Source organism: Lichenostomus cassidix, chromosome 11, assembly GCF_008360975.1.
Source record: "Lichenostomus cassidix isolate B80296 chromosome 11, HeHo_3.0, whole genome shotgun sequence".
NCBI lineage: Eukaryota > Metazoa > Chordata > Aves > Passeriformes > Meliphagidae > Lichenostomus > Lichenostomus cassidix.
The window spans coordinates 7,653,532-7,670,586 of NC_139492.1; the positions used below are offsets into that span (position 1 = coordinate 7,653,532).

The following is a 17,055-nucleotide window of genomic DNA, read 5'->3' on the forward strand; positions in this document are numbered from 1 at the left end:
AGAGCAGAGCCTCTGCTTGTGGGCAGTTACTTGTCTGATACTCTGCCCTACAGGCAGTTTTTGAAGAGCTGCACAACATTTCACCCAAAAGTATTTCTTAAAATATGTGCTCTTTCTTGAATGGGAAAAGCACAGTCTGTCCTACATAAAATCTGGGACAATGTGCTGTCTTATGACTAGTTTTTAGTCTATGAATATACGGGGAAACTCACACCTCTACAAGTCACACAGTGAATTTCCCAGTCACGGTCGTTAAGCACATTGTAACAAAGAGGGAAGTCAGGCTTTGTGTTGCACTGCATGATGACAGGGCTATTTTAACAATCCACCTTTCAAGCAAAATCTCTTTAAGACACACCCGTGAGAACCAGGCAGGAACCCCTCACCTGCAATCCAATGTTCAGGTACAGAAAGCCAATGGAGCCCCTCTCCCCCAGCTCGTCCTGCTTCTCTGTGCCACCCATCTCCACGATGCACAGCGACTCGGGCTGTGCGGGTAGCGCCTGCATACTCAGGGGCTGTAAGCAATCCTGGGGGAGACAGGAGAGGAACCACACCAGTCAGCAGGGCTTGGCATGACAAGACAGGATTCAAGCTCCATCTAAGGATCTTAAAGATGCCCTTTTAGATCTCCAGAAAGAAGTACTCACAACAGAAAAAAGAAAAAAAAGTCACAATAGATGCTGGTTCTATGGGTTTTGGCAAGCAGGAGCGGTAGCACTCTGGACTTTAGAGAAGATAAACTGGATCTTTCCAAACAGTTCCAGCACAGTTTGCAGCTACTCAGCATGAAGTGACCTGAGCAAAATTTAGCTTACTGCAACCACCTTTGAACGCCTCATCTGTTACAGGTATAGTAATGGTAAGTTTGAGTTGCTGCCAATTTGCTTGCAGAATGAGTCTGCTTTTAACACAGTCATAAACAAGGAGAGGGGGAAACCCACCAAAAAACCCACCCAAAACAAAAGAAGAAAATGCTTTTGTGACTCATCAGCTGAACCTCCAGAGGCATGGGTGAGTCTAGATAAAACTAGGGCATCTGTTACAGGGAAGGCTCAAGGGCCATGTTTCCTCCCAACCAGCACAGAAAAGCCATGCAAGCTATCCATTCCTGCTCACACACCTGAATATGGAAAGACAGTTTGGACAGACACAATCCACCTCTAGAGTACCCTTCTGAACATTTCAAACCAATGGAAGGGCAAAAACAGCACAGCTACTCACTGAAGGGTCAAGTGAAATAATTCTGACAGTGTTGTCCACCAGTCCAACAGCAAGGAATCGGGAACGCTGCTCCCCAGGGGGAACATTGGCCAGGCTCATGCAAACTACATCGGCCGACATCTCCTTCCTCTCTGTGTACTCATTCAGCTGTCCTGACTGAGAAAAGAAACCCCCATGACTTATTAATTACACATTTTGTTTTTAAATATAATACTTTGGATTTGTTTAAAAATTGTTATATTGTTTATGTAACAATTTATTTCAGCTGCAATTGGAAGAACCAGAAGAGCAAGAGTATAAATACACAATTTTCAGCCTCAGTTACGAGCTTCAGAGACTTTAATTAGCCACTAAATAATCTCAGATAGACACAGTCTAGATATGCAGGGCTTTGATGTATCCATTCTAGAACAATGCTTTACTACTGAATCCTTTTCTGCAGGTCTGATCAAGGATCAATCCCCAGCATACCCCGTACCTCATCCAAACTCATTCACGACATTAACACACATACCGGGTCCATCTCAAAGTAAACCAATTCTCCTCCAGTCAGTGCTATCACTACTTGTCTTTGGTTCACAGCACATTTCACAATGGTTTTCTTCCCTGGTGTCTTCCATTCGTTTACTCTCTTATCTGCTCGGATGTGCCGGATCCCATCTGGATAAACCTGAAGCAAAAAAAAGGTCACACCAATTCTGTATTTACCATGCCTTCACTACTCCCATTTCACTGGTGGCTCTGACTCAGCAGAAGTCAAAGGCAAGCACTGCTCCAGGCAGCAGTGATCCATCAGCTATGTACCAGGATGGACCAGCAGGAAGATATTTGCCAGTTGGGAGCACTGCTTCTTTCAACCACAGCAAGAAACTACTGAAGGAGATTAGGACCATCTTCAATTGGTCCAGTTTCATTCAGCAAGACATAAAAGGGAAAGGCTGAATCAGCATCATTCTCTGCCAACCCACATCTTTAGACATATATGGCACCACTGTAGAAATCACTTTTGTGCAGCAAGCCAAGACTGGCAGACATGTCAGAAGCAGCTTTCCCTTACCTGTACCAAAGCATCATCACCAAGAAGAGAGCAGGACAAGGTGGGCGTAGTACCCAGGAATCCAGAGTCAGTCACTTCTTCTACAGTCTCTCCGATAGACAGCACCAGTGTGGCATTTACGAAGGACACAATAATGTAGGCATCAAATTCATCTGGTCAAGGGAGACAGGGAAAAAAAGAGTGCTGATTTAATAAATGCAAGGCTTCCCAACACAATCAGCAGTCTGACAAATGTCTAGCAGTTACTCTTCAGCAAAATTCCTGATAATTACAGCTGCTGACAGTATTGCTGCCACAAGTTCGCTCTAGGACACGCTGTGCAAAAGCCAGCCACTGTGGGACTCCAAACAATGCAAGACCAAGCCAGGGATCAAACCACAATCCAGATCCAGAGTCAATCCACAATATTCTGGATTCTGGCAAGCGAGATTCTTGTCTATTTTTTTCAAAGAATGCACGAGTTCTAGAAGCATTTAAGACAGTTGTCCCATCTCATACAAGGAGCTAAATCCAGATTTGACACCCAATGAAGTCAAATGAAATACTCTGAAAATCTGAACATAAGGAATCTATCTGCAGAAATCACACCATGGATGCTGCACACAGGAGGTTGTAGGACCACAATCTCTATCTAGCAGCCACACAATAAAAGGCTGCAAAGAACAATTAGGGTGCATTGCAGCAGAATTTAGGGTTAAACCTGCTCTACCCTCCTCCAGAACCTCAACTGGCTTCCATTCACACTGAGTCTCCTGGGATGAGAAACAATTACATTTTTAACATAGTTGCAATACTGTCATTTATCCCAATAGAAGTAAAGGTCAGTGTTTGCTCTATTATCTCCAGTACTAGCTTCTCTCAAAGGGGACAACTTGGGAAACTCCTGTAGCTTGGGCATAGAGCAGCTATGCTGATCAAAATAATCTTAAGATCTCATTTGGAAATCGGGAAACTTTGTGGAAAATGAGGGTAGTAGGACTGGGTGAAGGGAATGTCCCAGTTTACTGCTGCCTGCTTTCGTTCTGCAGAAAGCAATAGGTCTTAGGAGGGGAAGAGGACAGGCTCATTAAAACAGAATAACAAAAGCAACAGAAACAATGAAGTCTATTGGGAAATGGAGCCAGAAGCCTTGGAAGAGAAATAAGATTGCCTCAGAGAAGCAATTCCACTTCTGCTGCTGTTGTCATGCAAGTGCTATTTCTTAAAAAGAAAATTCCTCATTTTAACCCAACTCAACCCAAAGCTCAGACTTGGGCACCAGAGCACATCTAGTGGAGGTGAGGGTGTAAGAGAGCAGTCACACTTCCTCCCCTTGAAAGCAGATTCTCCACCATTCTCAAATGTAGAAGACATGGAGAAGTGGCTAGTGACTTTAATAGAAAAGGAAAATAGAGAAATCTCACTGGGATGGAAACAGGATGCCACAAAATACAATGCAGCAGCTTAAAGAACCCAAAATGGGTTAACCAAAACAAATGCTTCAAGAACTAATAATCCTTTTCTTATCCACCCTGTTTAGAGGGAAGCACTGCCAAACGTGCTGTGTCACGTTTATAACAAAAAGTTCTTACATACAGTTGAAAATATGCAAGTGAAAAATTAAAAAGACGCTATCGTTCTTCTCTGCAACATCTGGTATACAGACCACAGCTCTGATCAAACTGAAGAGTTCTGTGTAACTAAAGCAATTCCAACAGCAGTCTGTGGCATGAACTCTGTTACTACTCTATTTTAAGAGGTCACAGCCTCCAACAGCTCCAAAACCCCACAAGCAGGAACCAGTCCACTCAGGGGAATGAGAAAGCAAGAACTGAACCTGAACACAGAACCCACTCAGTAACGCCAACTCCTTGAACACTTGGCTTAACAGAAGAATTCCTCCAGCATTAACAGCAGATGGTAAGAGTTCAGCAAGACACATTTACACACTGCTTATTTTCTACACTGAATAGCAGCTTCTCCTACAAACTTACACGAATTTTTCAACACCAGAAGTCTACAAGAATTCCTCGATCATGGAGTTTCTAGCAGTTCACAGGCTAAGCATTTGATTCATAAATATCCCATAGACAGGATGTTCTAAGAATTCCATTTCAAAGACCACTGTTGCTTTCCAAATTACTTCAGAGCTACTGCCTTCCTCCCTGGGGGCTGTCTATTCTCATGATAAACCACTGTGTCCCAGCTGGAGGTTTAAGCATGTGATTTGGAAAAGGACAAAGAACTCCCATTTGAAAACAAAACAGATTCCCTTAGTTGTACTCTAAACAAAAACTCATTCCTACCTATTGCTACTTTTTTAGCTTTCTTTCCATTGGCCTACATTTATATCAGAACATGCCTTAAAGTCTGTGTCAATAATGGTGACAAGTACATTTTTGCTTGAAGTCTGTGTTGCTTAATGACTCTCTGCTGGAGCTTTTGAAATAAAGGGTTTGATTTACCAGAATTAAGTCAGTGAATAAGACACATTCATCTAGATTCAAACAGTACAATTTTGGTTTAGAAAATATAGCAGCCTAGTTGAAATTAAGAGGACTAAATCCCTAGGGCACACTGAGAAGTGTTCTCACAAAAAGAAAAGATCTATAGATTTCAATATGAAAAGATATCTACTTAGCTCTGCACAATCCCAAGCAAAACATCAGGCTCCCCAGAGTTTTGAGCAGATAGACATCATTTTGTATGCAGACACAAGACTTAAGAGATGCTTATTACTGTTATAATTGCTCCAGTCAGCTCCTTTCAGCAAGTAAGAGACATTTCAATGACTCTGAAGAACCACAGCTGGACTTGTTCTCCTATGCATGCATTACAAGTTTTCTGCAGCTTCATGCACACGTCACAACCATTTATGAAAACAAGACGTTTCAGTCCATGAATTCTACACTATTGTGCTTTTTGTTATTTGTGATGGATTCATTCGAGAATTCCATTCTTATGTGCCAGTCCAGGCATGACAGCTTTCTCACGCTCTGCAGCATCTGAATTTGCACTGATACAAATGCAGTCACCACTGGCTCAGAGGAGTTCAGTGAACAAACTGGTGAGCAGCGGCAGAGCTCACGATCACTCTCAGTTAAACTCTGAGGGGATGACAGCACATTTTCCTGGGCTTCTGTTTACTACTGTGTGGCGACTCCACAGTGCTGACTCACTGCACATTGCTCCTGCAGCAATGCCAGGTAGGGAATGCTGACTCTTAGCTCCCAGCTCCCATCTGTCAACACAGCAGAGCACACAGCTACATCCACAGATATTTGGCTGCAAGAGAGGGTTTGGTGCAAACCCCTTCCACTTATGTCTCACGGGCAGATGAATCCCATAATGACAGGATATGCCCATGCTGTAATACCTGCAAGTACTCCAAACACATTGGATCTTTTTCTCTTGGAGATCTGTAAAATGCAGCTGGGAGCCTAACCCTCGTCTGCAAGAGAGCTGAAAATACCCCTGAAACACACACAACCAATTTTAGCAAGAAATGACTGTCCCACAGAGACACAGTTGATTATTTTGCTTCCCAAGGACTGCAAGATGGACAGGGATCTGCTTTCTACTCCTCAACTACTGAACTTCAAAGGCAACAATCTTCAGCTACACACCAGTTTCTAGTATTTGTTTACTGAAGTGCTTGGCATAAATGTATCCCCATGCTGTTGGGATTCTCTGTGGTTAACCTGTGGGACTGCACAGTAGCCCCTAGCAGTAGGTACACACCTGTGGTGATCAGCACCTCCACCACCAGCCACCTGTGAAAGAAAAAAAAAGGCTTGGTATTGGTAGTATCACCACGTACCAGCCAAGGTTAGTATTTGCTTTGAAGACTGCAGACCCTGGATGTTTCTTACTGAGGCCTTGCAGCACATGCACACTGCAGCATCGAGGCAGAGCCAGGAAGCCCCACACTGCAAAGTGAGCCCTCATGGGCAACTTCAAGATTAGATACATGTTTGAAAAGGTTCTGCACTCTTTCTGATTAAAACCCACTAAAATAATTTCTGAATTCCAAGAGCTGGAAACTGGGGATGAGTTTCACATAACTATAAACTGTATTCAGGGAATAGTTACAGATTCAAGGCTTTCTGAAATCATGGAGATAATCATGCTGAAACCTGGAGAATTTGGAAGGTGGAAAGAAGAGGAGGCAATGAGACTGGTCCATTTCCTGCAGATCATCAATGGTCTTTCACCTCCTGAAAAGTCAAAGTTGTCTTCTGGAACCCCAAGATAAAAGATTTTAAAATGCAGGGTGATGTCAGAAGTCTCCACTCCTCACAGGGAGCAAATCTTACCATATCCTCTTCTAGAATGCTGGAGAGAAGGTTCCTAACAAACTGGAATACCCCTTTTTAGGAAAGCATGTATTTTTTTATATGAACTGTGGAAACACTTTCCTTTTGACCCTTTTATTTCTGGGGAACATGAATGCACTTCATGATCAAAGTTCCTCCCATGCTGCTTAGGCAGTACATAAGTCTCAGGACATGAGCACAGGAATTGTCGGCCGGTCTTGCATGGCAAGGTAAATTCCACTGCAATGTTTGAAATTCCCACGGCATTACTGGTTCCCTGGAAGACACACTACTCTGCTAAAATACAAGGTATCATGTCACCATAGCGGGCTAAGGTCTCTATTGCAACAATCTGGCCTTTCTAGATCCTGTGCAAAAGCTTAGGGAAGTCTTTGTGAGAGTTATACAAAGCACTGCCTTGGAAATCCCTGAGACTGCCAGTACCTAGAACAGTTTCTCTTCAAGCTTTTGAGGTGCTTCTGTACAACTCTGTTCTCACCTTCAAAATAAGGTCAAAACAAGGGACTACATTTCCTCTTGTACTTTAGTAAGGCCAGTATTTCAGATCAGGAGAAAAATAACCCACAACACAGTAATTCCCCAATCCAGTACATTCTGCCAACATGAAATCTTGACCTTCCCGGAATCACCATCATTCTCCACACTGCTGGGTTTTCAATAAGGAGTCTGTCCTAGTCCAAAGGGGTTTTTTTTACAGATATGCACAGAAGGAAGTAATAAAATACAGACACTGATGCAAATTTATCATCTTTGTTTCATAATTTGTATCCCACTCTCTCACAAAATGCTGATTACTACAGTTGTCAACACACACATCAGGAATAGTGAGTATGCTCCAACAAGAGGAATAGCTGTTGCCTGCTGATGTTTGAGCAAGAACTTATGGACAAAACCTTAAGGGAAAGAATGAGAAGTTCAGGAGCTTCAGGCTGCAAATGTACAGCTGACACAGCATATTGGGTGATGGATGCAGCTGCAGGCAGCTGCTTCTTTGTCAAAAGGAAGTTTGACAATTCCAGGGGACCAGAGGGTGGGTGGCTTCTAAAGACAAGCAGGTGGTTGCTGACTCAAACCACAATTTCTGGAGATGACACACAACCATCATGTAGCACCATTCCTACCTCCTTGGACAGAAAACCAGAAAAAAAAAAAACAAACAAAACACACAAAGTATTATGATCTCCCCGTGCTTCAGGAAAATACTGCATACCGTCAACATGTCTCCTCACAGTCCATACAGCATTGGGGTTACCAGGCAGCTCTGAGACGGCCATTTCGGATACCTAAGAGTAAACAGGAAGAAGGTTCTTTTGCAAACAGATGTTTAGACTTACTAGAGTAAGCAACCAAACCACCAGCAGTTTTTAAGCTTTCCCATAACTGGGCAGGAAAGCTAGCAATTCCCAGTTCTGATGCTCTCAGCCCATGCCAGATGTGCTACAGGGCAGAATAAATTCAGCAATGATATGGCAACGTTATTGCTCTGGATGATCAGCTTTAAAACAAGGTCATCCGCCCCCAGCAGAGATCAGCAGCAGCTGGCAGACACCAGGAATGTTCCAGCTCAATACACTCAAGAATTAGAAGAGAGACAAAATGCAGGTTGTTGAAGTCAAGTAAACAAAGAGCCTTTGAGACTGTAAGAATAAACAGTACAACCCTCCTATTTCTTCAAAAAGCAAGAGAAAGTAGCTCTCCAGACTACAGCAAAAGGAGAATCCCCACATTTCAGCACCTTTATTTCAAGGATTTCCCCATACTGCCCTCATCTCTCAGATTGTTCTTCTGAAGTGTTGGATATCTTACCTCAAGTCCATGTCTTAAAACCCTCAGAGATGACCTGGGCCCCCGACCACAAGCCACATACAATTGGGGTGTGTCTTCATTGGCCAAATCTGCTATCTGTGTGGAGAAAAAGTGTCAAAACAACATCCATGGAATGAAAAAATAAAAATAAACTACATATATATATATATATATCACACTACTAGCTTAAGAATGTTTTTTTCAAACACCAAAAAGCTGTGAAAATGTCACAGGGTGTTGCAGCTGCTGCTCTGAAAGAATGTCAAGTTTCACCAAACTCTGCAAAGAACTGGTCTGATGGTCAACAGAGAAGAAGCACAGAATTGCTGGCTGACACTCTGTGTTCAGACACATATTTATCTCCACAGGAATCAAAAGCTGCCAGGTCAGGTACCAATCTCAGGCAGCTGCCTGAAAACTCTGCAGATTTGCCTTTCTATGAGTCTTTACTTAAAGTAGTATTTCTGGAAATCTGGGATAACACAGCTACGGTGACTCCACTTACACATATGGTAAATGGGAACTTGCTGATGGCAACATACCTGACAACACAGAATAGGAGACAAACTGTCCAACTCGTCCACCAGTACCAGGTTCTTCAGAGGGCGTGGCTGGAAAAAGAATGTGTCTCCTTCCTCAAGAGGCATGGCAGAAGAAAACTCTGGCTCCTCATCATCATCTCCCAGGTGAGCTATCTGGTACAGGTAACTTAAGACAGAAAGAAGACTGTCACAGCATGTTCAGAACAAAGGTCATGCAGCCTTCTTTAAGCAAGGCTTAGCCAGATATTCAGGTACCAGGGAACAAAGAAATCCAACCCCACATTATACAGCATTTTATTAATTATTAATAATTATTAATATTTGGCTTTAAGGACTGTCTTCTTGGTTGCAAAATATTTTAAAATAATCAGAGGCCAGCAAAGAAAAAAAAAACCTCCAAAAAGCCCCCAAAACCCACAAACAAGAAACACCCCCAACCTCCCAGCTTCAGCCTTTCACATTTGCAGCTGTCAATGGGAAGGTATCCCAGAGTTTCAGTGTTTTGTTTACCCTTGAGCCTTTCAGATATTCCTGTGTTAAAGGCAAAGCACCAACTGACAGCTGAGGCCAAAAGCAAGGTCAATGGCTAAGACTTCAACTCCACCTAGTTATCTGTTTTGTTGGAATATTCTCACCTTACTATTTTTAACCACATTCCCTATTCCATTTTATGAGCCTAAATAACACAATAATCAAGTTAAACTTCCAGAGAAGGGGAAAAAAACCAACAAAAAACCCCGAGAAAGATAGACTGAGTTACTTCCCGTTTTTAATAAAGCCCAAATATGGCTTCCTCAAGAAGTTCCTCAATTCAGATTCAGTCCAGCAAACTGGCTGGGGCTCCCTCAGGTGGCTGACTGCAGATGCAGTCAGAATACAGTTTAAATCTCCATTCCTGTGAATTCCCCACTCAGACACTGTTAAGCTAATCTTCAAAGGTGGGCATGACCCTTTAAAGTATCTAGAAGCCAAAACATGAATTAAGAGAAAGCCCTCAAGTATGCATCTATTAAGGAAAAGAACACAGTTACTGATAAGACCCTCTATTTACTTCTGAGTGGGTCATACACACAAAAATTCAAAACTATCAAACTAATTGAAAAGATAATATGTGATGAACCCTAGAGAAACATCAAGTGCTCAATTCTTCCAAAACCTGCTGCAACAGCAAGTTATCTTTTGTTCTCTGCGCTTCAGCATCTAATCTAAATTCAAACAAGGAAATTCCCCCATTCATAGTCTAATCCAACTGTTCTTCTCAAGCCCTGTGAACAAAGCACTAATTTACCCATTAAATCAGAGGTGTTTTCCTTCTATGCACAGTAAGTTCAAGGGTCAGACTGCAGGCCTGAACAGAACCAGCCTGTTTCAGGGGCAAAACACTGACGTAAAATTGTTTACTCACTGGTTTCCAAATTCAGATGCCACGAAGAGAAATCCCGTTTTAAGCACACACATGGCAGCAGCAACAGGAACAGTGTCAAAGTACTTCAGCCGAATCTCTGTTACCTGAGAGCAAATGAAGATGTGACTGTGATGATGAAGTACTGGAGTTCCACGTGTGATTTAATAAAAATAATCTGCCTAGCTATCTTCAAAAAAATGAAGCAAGAGTGGGCCAGGCTTAACACATCAGTAGTCTGGGGCACCAGATTACAAATCACAAAATCCAACAGACTATTTGAACTCACAAGCCAGGCTGCCTGTTTTATTCCAAGACTTTCTGCCTTTTGTAACACTGAGTCAGTTTGGAAAACAAAAGCTGTAAAAATAGCAAGCTGACTAAGAGAAAAGAAATTTGCTTCACTGAACACCAGCCATTCTCCAACATGCGAAAAATAATGTCCTGAGCAAATTTCTGTATTGGATATGGTCATAACAGCTGTTGGTGAAACATCCAAGAACAATCTTCAGCCGCTAGAACATCACAGAATATTCTGAGTTGGAAGGGACCCACAAGGATTGTGAAGTCCTGGCTCTGCACAGAACAAGCCCAAGAATCACACCATGTGTCTGAGATCATTGTCCAAACACTCCTTGAACTCCGGCAGGCTTGGTGCCTGCTTCACAATCATCCCTTGTACCAAATTTGACATGTTTAGATGAAGGAAAAACTAACATTTAACACTTACTAAAAAAACCTAATACATGGCAGCAGAGATCTTTTCAGAGCTAAAACAAGCAGCAAGCCACTGCAAGCCTGTTATTTCAACTCACAGACCATCTGTACCAAGCTAGCTACTGAAATTTGCAAAAATACTGATTGTAGCATGTAAATACTCAATTAAGAGACTAGAGGGCACTTGCTGCAATCCAAGGAAACTAAGTTGCACAGAATTAGTTACTGAAATACTCTCCACTAGGTTCATGAATCAGTTTACATCTTCAAAGAAAAGATCACCTGTAAGACATGTGAAGTATGCTCAAGTGACTCTGCAGCATAATCTCCACAGGATTTTGCAAACCTTGCACCACGTCTCTTTGAGTAAACAGCCCACAGTTGTGACCAGCGTTAATTGTATCACAAATCATGTAAAATATTTACTGTTGTGGGTTTAGCTGTGTGAGTGCACATGTTTATCACCTTAGAGAAAGTAATCGATTAAGGATTCCTCTCAATGCTTTTGCATTCATGGGATGCTTACCATGTCTTCATCAGTCTCCAGAGTAATTTTGAAGATGTCTCCCTGTTCTGTCTGTGCCAGGAAGAAGAACATGGACTTGGTCTTATGTGTAGCAGAGCAGACAAAAATCATACCTCTCTCTGGGTCATCCAAGTCATTCTGTCAGAAAAGAGAGTGGAGGTCATCAGTGGAATTGCCTGATAAGTACAGATGTGACTTCACTCACTGAAGTATTTCCATTTCACAGGTAACTTTGGAGGTCACAATATGCAAGGAGGCTTTTAACACAAAGCACAACCCCTTTGTTACACGTAGTCACCCTAGGTACATCTCTGCCCCAGAACAAAATACAGTTGTGGGACACTGTGCCTAAGCATCATCCCTCACCTTTTTTACTCTCCTCTCCAGGCAACTTTCACATATCAAAGCCAAAAACAGAGGAACAGGCTGCAACCCACACACAGCTGGTTTTGAACACCATGGCAGGTGTTCAAACCACTGCCAAAGCATGTAATTCCCAACACCAAAGGAAGAGGAAGCAGCATTAGATGCAACAGAGCAGCTGTTGAATTCACCTGCATCTACAATAGCTGTGCCACTGTGTCTCACCATCTCAAGTAATCCTATCTTGCACTGAAAATGCTGCCTGATCAGAGTCTTTGGAGTATCTCCAGTGTAAATCTCAGCGAAGAGACATGAACCATACTCATCACTTCAGGCTATGCCCACCTCTGTCCTCCCTCTCAGATAACACACAGCCAGCGAGATAGAAAAAAGTTAAAAATGTGTTGGCTTATCCTTTCTTTAAAACCTTCCTGATGCCCTTAACCTTGAAAGGCAAATGCCAAGCATTTGTAACCTTAAAAAATTCTCACCCGTCTCCTGGGAATTGGGCATCTGATATCAGGCTGGTCACCGAAGTTTTTGTAGGTAATGTAGTTTTCAGAACAGATCAGCACCCCACTGGGGCCATCAGAACCACCAGGAACTGAAAGAGAAGTGTCAGGAGAAAAGCCTTTACCACAGATCTGACTTACTGCTGGCAGAACATTTGGTTTTCTGTAAAGCAATGTAGTTTCCAGTGCCCTCCATCACCCTGCGTATATGAATCTGCTCTTATTGAAAAGGAACACAAAAGACTGAGTATAGCTGCCTGTGCCAGCATGAGAACAGGGCAGATGGAACCAGGTAAACAGGAAGCTTGCAGCTTCAGACAAACTTTTCAAGTTTTATCCTTCCTGGCTTATTTTTGTCTCAAAAGCCATGACATGCCCAAAATACCACACTAGCAACTTGTCAGTTAACCACAAGCCTTGGGTTTCTGGCACATTTGTTTGCTGTCAGAAACATCCATGATATGGTTTTCTGACGAATCTTTCACTTTTAAAGTATGATTTTAAAAATGTTTCTATTGAGTTCCCAGCATAACCAAATATATCAAAACAGATTCAGCACAGTATTTGGTGTCTGTCTGACAGCTGCCTACAGGAGATGCAATAGGGCAGGCATACAAAGATGCTCTCCTAGCTCAGCATCTTTTGTGCTTGGAGAGGAACCTAGAGCAGTTTCCCTAGCTGAAGGTTTTATATTGGCTTTGCATCCCACCCCTCAAGTGGGCTTTTAGTCCATGGATTCACCTACTGCCTTTAGCTGATGGAATCCTATGCAAGAGAGTACAACAGCACCTATACATTACCTAAAACTAAATCCATTTGTATTGCTACCAGCTAATTTCAGGAGCACTCTCCAACTGCAGCTGCGTCTATGAATTCTTCCAGATTTCCATGTGTGAACCATCCCTCATTACCTGGCTCTGAGGTAAATTAATTAATTTATACTAATAGCTCAGGCTACAATTGAAACACCTTTTAAGATGCAAAGAATATTAATTGTATTTCCCTGGGGGAATGGGAACCAAGTAGATGAATGAGAAAATGACTTTATGGGCCCTACCTGTTATGAGGAAGTTGCCATGCTCTTCCAGGGGCTCACTGTATTTCCTGACAACATGGTTCAAACCCAAGTCCAGTTCATAGAATGTCAATGTCTGCTGTGTGTTGGCTGCAGCTTCTCCTGTTGGATCATTGTCTGCTTCCTAAAAAAGAACACATGGAGGTGTCTTTCAAGAAAAGTATTAAAAGAAGGAGCAAAGCTGATGTGTGGGGAAACAGTTTTGAGTAACAAAGGAATGAAGGCCAAAAGACTTGCTGGAAGCTGCACAAGAGAAGTTCAGACCAAGAAAATACGTGTGTTTTCAGTAAAAGAACAAAAAAAACAAAGACAGAAGAGACTTGCACATTCTGGCTGAAGGGGAGACAAAAAGCCAGTACATTTTTGAAAAATGAAAACTCTCGCAGACAGCAAAAGCAGCCAGTGTTCCCTACTGATAGATGAAAAACAGGAGAGGAACAACAAAGCTCAAAAGACAGCAAAGGGAGATCAAGTTCTCACCTCATAATCCATTTCCAGACAAGCAAACATTGGGTTTTCAAATCCCACATCGACTCCCACCACGTGGTAGACCAAGGTATTGGCCTTGTGGGCTTCCAGTGGGGAAGAAATGGTGAGTCGAGCAGCGGCATCTCTGTTGAGGATATACACCAGCTTCTGCTTTTCAATGGCACCTACAAAAAACAACAACAGCACGTGAAGCCCATCACTTGATGATCAAATCTGACCTTAACTACAGCCCAAAATCGAGCTGTAACTTTGCAAGAGAATGTCAGCATTACTTCAGCTAAAGTTCACCACTGACGTTTATCTCTGTGCCACCAATTAACCTCCAATATTTCATTTTATATCTTTCAGGTTGCAAGCACAAAATGACAACTTAAGCCCTTTAAAGCCAAAGCCTGACCCTTTGAGCTACATTCACCTGGCCCAATATTCCATCTATGATGGCTTGAGGTGGATCTACTCACTCATTCCACCACACAAGACATGACAGACTGCAAGGAAGCAAAGACAACTGGAAAGAAGCAGCCAGATGTTCTGCTATTTAAAGCCAACAACAACTTTTCCACAGAAATATTGTAACTAAGAAAACACATCCTTGCTTGACACACAGCATCCACAACATAATTAACATCACTCAAATATCAGTGTGAATGGCACAGTTGGGACTGTGCTACCTTCTCACCCAGGAAAACCAGAAATGTTAGAAAAGAACAATATCATTTACTGGTATTCCCAATAGAAAAACACACTGGTAAACTACCATCAGCACCGCACAGAGCCGTCTTCAGCAAACTGAGAAAGTTCCGTACATCTCACACTAAATCCTAAAAAAAAAAAAAATTCTTTCAAGTGTCTCTCTACCTGTGCAGCCTGATCAGAAATGCATCTGGGTGTCTTCAGGACGCACCTCAGAGAAGAGACATGAACTCAGAACATCATTTCAGGCCATGGGAACTAACTGGCTACACTGTAGCAGTAACCGGCTACACTGTAGCACTACTGCCTGAAATCCCATCTTCTCTCCCACACATCACACTTCAGGGCTCTGCACACTGCTAAGCAAACTGGTCTCTCTCCAATTTATTTTGGCCTAGCATTAGAATTTATTTGTGCAATTCCACCAGCATCAAGGTACCATTCTGCATGCCTGTATTCTCCTTGACACAACTCAATGCTTAAAATACTGCATAAGAAACAATTCCAATTATACCTGGCAGAAACTTGCTCCAAAATAAATATCCCCCAGACAGAAGATAAAATAAGAACACAAACTGACAGAGTGACTTACTGATCATGACGGCACGGCCCTTTGGGTCCACAGCCAAGTACTGGCCTGGAACAATTCTGCGACATCCACTCTTGCCAAAGGTTTCCTGATGGATCTTCTCAAACACATTCTTGGAGGGCTGGTACTCCAGGATGACAATGCGGCCCGAATCACTGCCCACCACGATGTAGTCTTTGGTCCCTCCTGTCAGCCTAAAGGCCATGAGGGACCTGATGACTCCAAACACTTCCACGGTCAGCAAAGTGTGAACCTTCCCAGTGTTGGGATCAGGGCGGAGTAACTCCAAGATCTTGCCCCGGGAAACAACAATTTCTTGTTGTTTGGTTCCTGAAGAACCCAAAACATGAACACCAGTCAGCGACAACAGAGCACAACACCCAACTTCAAGTGCTACAAGTGAAGAAGGGAAAACTTTGACCACCAAATGCCAGTTTTAGGATTGCTATGGAGAAATTAAAAGAAACTCATTCATCGCATTAGGTACCACTATTGATTGAACATCTTTTAACAGACCAGAAAATTGGTCAAAATACACAATTAAACTTAATACACAATTAAATCTATAGATAAAACAGATCAATAGATAATCAAGCCAAACTTCTCCCAATCTTTCCACAAGTTACCACAGCTCAAGTAACACTCAAGAGCAAACGATAATGCACCAGCAAAAAAACCGAAGACGTACTGAAGAAAACTGTAAACACCTTCTTCTTTCTTGTACAATCCAAAAGAAGCTCAAGCTAAGACATGTGAAGGGAGGAAAAGATTACCTGAGAAATTGCCATGGATAGCAAAGCTAATGCCTGTGGCACGCTGCAATGTCAGGTTGTACAGAAACATGTTGGCAACGGGTTTGCTTCACGTTACTGTAGCTCCACTAATTCTGCAACAAGTAGAACACAAATACGAATTCCTCAAAAGAAAGCCCTTCATCCTGCACAGAGTGAACCGCTGCCCCTCTACGTGTGCACCGATCACTTTACACCAGGAACCCAACTGCCACGCCGCTATTTGGTATTTATTAGCGCGACGAGGCAAAAAGGCTCTCCCGGGGTGTCCCGCTTGCCGAGCGCCAGCTGAGCTCCTTATTGCCGGGCGGCTGAGCAGGACTTCCAGTTAATTACTACTAATTACTCATGGCTTCAGTTGTTCAGAAACCAAACACAATTAGGGAATCCCTCCAGGATCCCCGCCCCGTTACGCGTCCCCGACGCCGCCGTTTCATCGAGCGGGAGCGCAGCCGCCCGCAGCTGCTCAGGGCCCACTCCTCTCCGCGAGGCTGAGGCGGGAGGGAACCCTCGCACCAACCGGCCGCCCCGGGCCGCGGAAACCAGCCCTCAGCCTTGCCGAGGCCTCGGCAGGACGAGGAGTCAGCACAGCACCGCCCCGCGCCCTGGGTGGGCTCCCCGCGCCCTGCGGAGCGCTCGCCCCGGGAACCGCCACAGGTCACTGCCCGGCCCGGCCGCCCCCGCCCGGCCCAAGCCCCGAAGGCTCCGCGACGCTCCCCCGCCCCCAAATCAGCGGCCCGTCCTGGGCGTTCCGGCCGCGGAGCCACCACCGAGCAGGCGGAGCCGCGCTCACCGTGCGGATGGCGGCGGATGCTCCTCCGGCCTAGGCGGGCGCGCCGCCGGCCTCCTCCGCCATCAGCGCCGCGCCTGCGCGCTACCCTCCCGCGCCTTCTCCACGGGGCTTTCTGCGGGTCCGGCGCGCGCCCGCGCCTTGTTGGCGGAGGAGGCTGCCC

General features: G+C 43.8%; 1 protein-coding gene and 1 non-coding gene across 2 annotated transcripts in view; both read right to left on the minus strand.

The window, feature by feature from the left end:
• Positions 1-17,013, minus strand: part of SF3B3 (splicing factor 3b subunit 3) — a 29,417-nt gene extending 12,404 nt beyond the window's left edge. The window contains exons 1-15 of the mRNA XM_085071706.1: positions 16,896-17,013; positions 16,085-16,197; positions 15,315-15,641; positions 14,021-14,193; positions 13,523-13,664; positions 12,445-12,557; positions 11,591-11,728; positions 10,351-10,454; positions 8,946-9,111; positions 8,404-8,499; positions 7,808-7,880; positions 2,282-2,433; positions 1,739-1,894; positions 1,225-1,380; positions 387-530 (exon numbers count right to left, since the gene is read on the minus strand). Of these exons, the coding sequence (XP_084927832.1) occupies positions 387-530; positions 1,225-1,380; positions 1,739-1,894; positions 2,282-2,433; positions 7,808-7,880; positions 8,404-8,499; positions 8,946-9,111; positions 10,351-10,454; positions 11,591-11,728; positions 12,445-12,557; positions 13,523-13,664; positions 14,021-14,193; positions 15,315-15,641; positions 16,085-16,154 (2,010 nt within the window). The 5' untranslated portion in view covers positions 16,155-16,197; positions 16,896-17,013. The remainder of the gene's footprint in view (positions 1-386; positions 531-1,224; positions 1,381-1,738; positions 1,895-2,281; positions 2,434-7,807; positions 7,881-8,403; positions 8,500-8,945; positions 9,112-10,350; positions 10,455-11,590; positions 11,729-12,444; positions 12,558-13,522; positions 13,665-14,020; positions 14,194-15,314; positions 15,642-16,084; positions 16,198-16,895) is intronic.
• LOC146432213 (small nucleolar RNA SNORD111) lies at positions 12,212-12,291 on the minus strand. The gene has a single exon (XR_014854613.1). It is a non-coding gene; the product is annotated as a small nucleolar RNA SNORD111 (small nucleolar RNA).
• Positions 17,014-17,055: the final 42 nt, after the last annotated feature.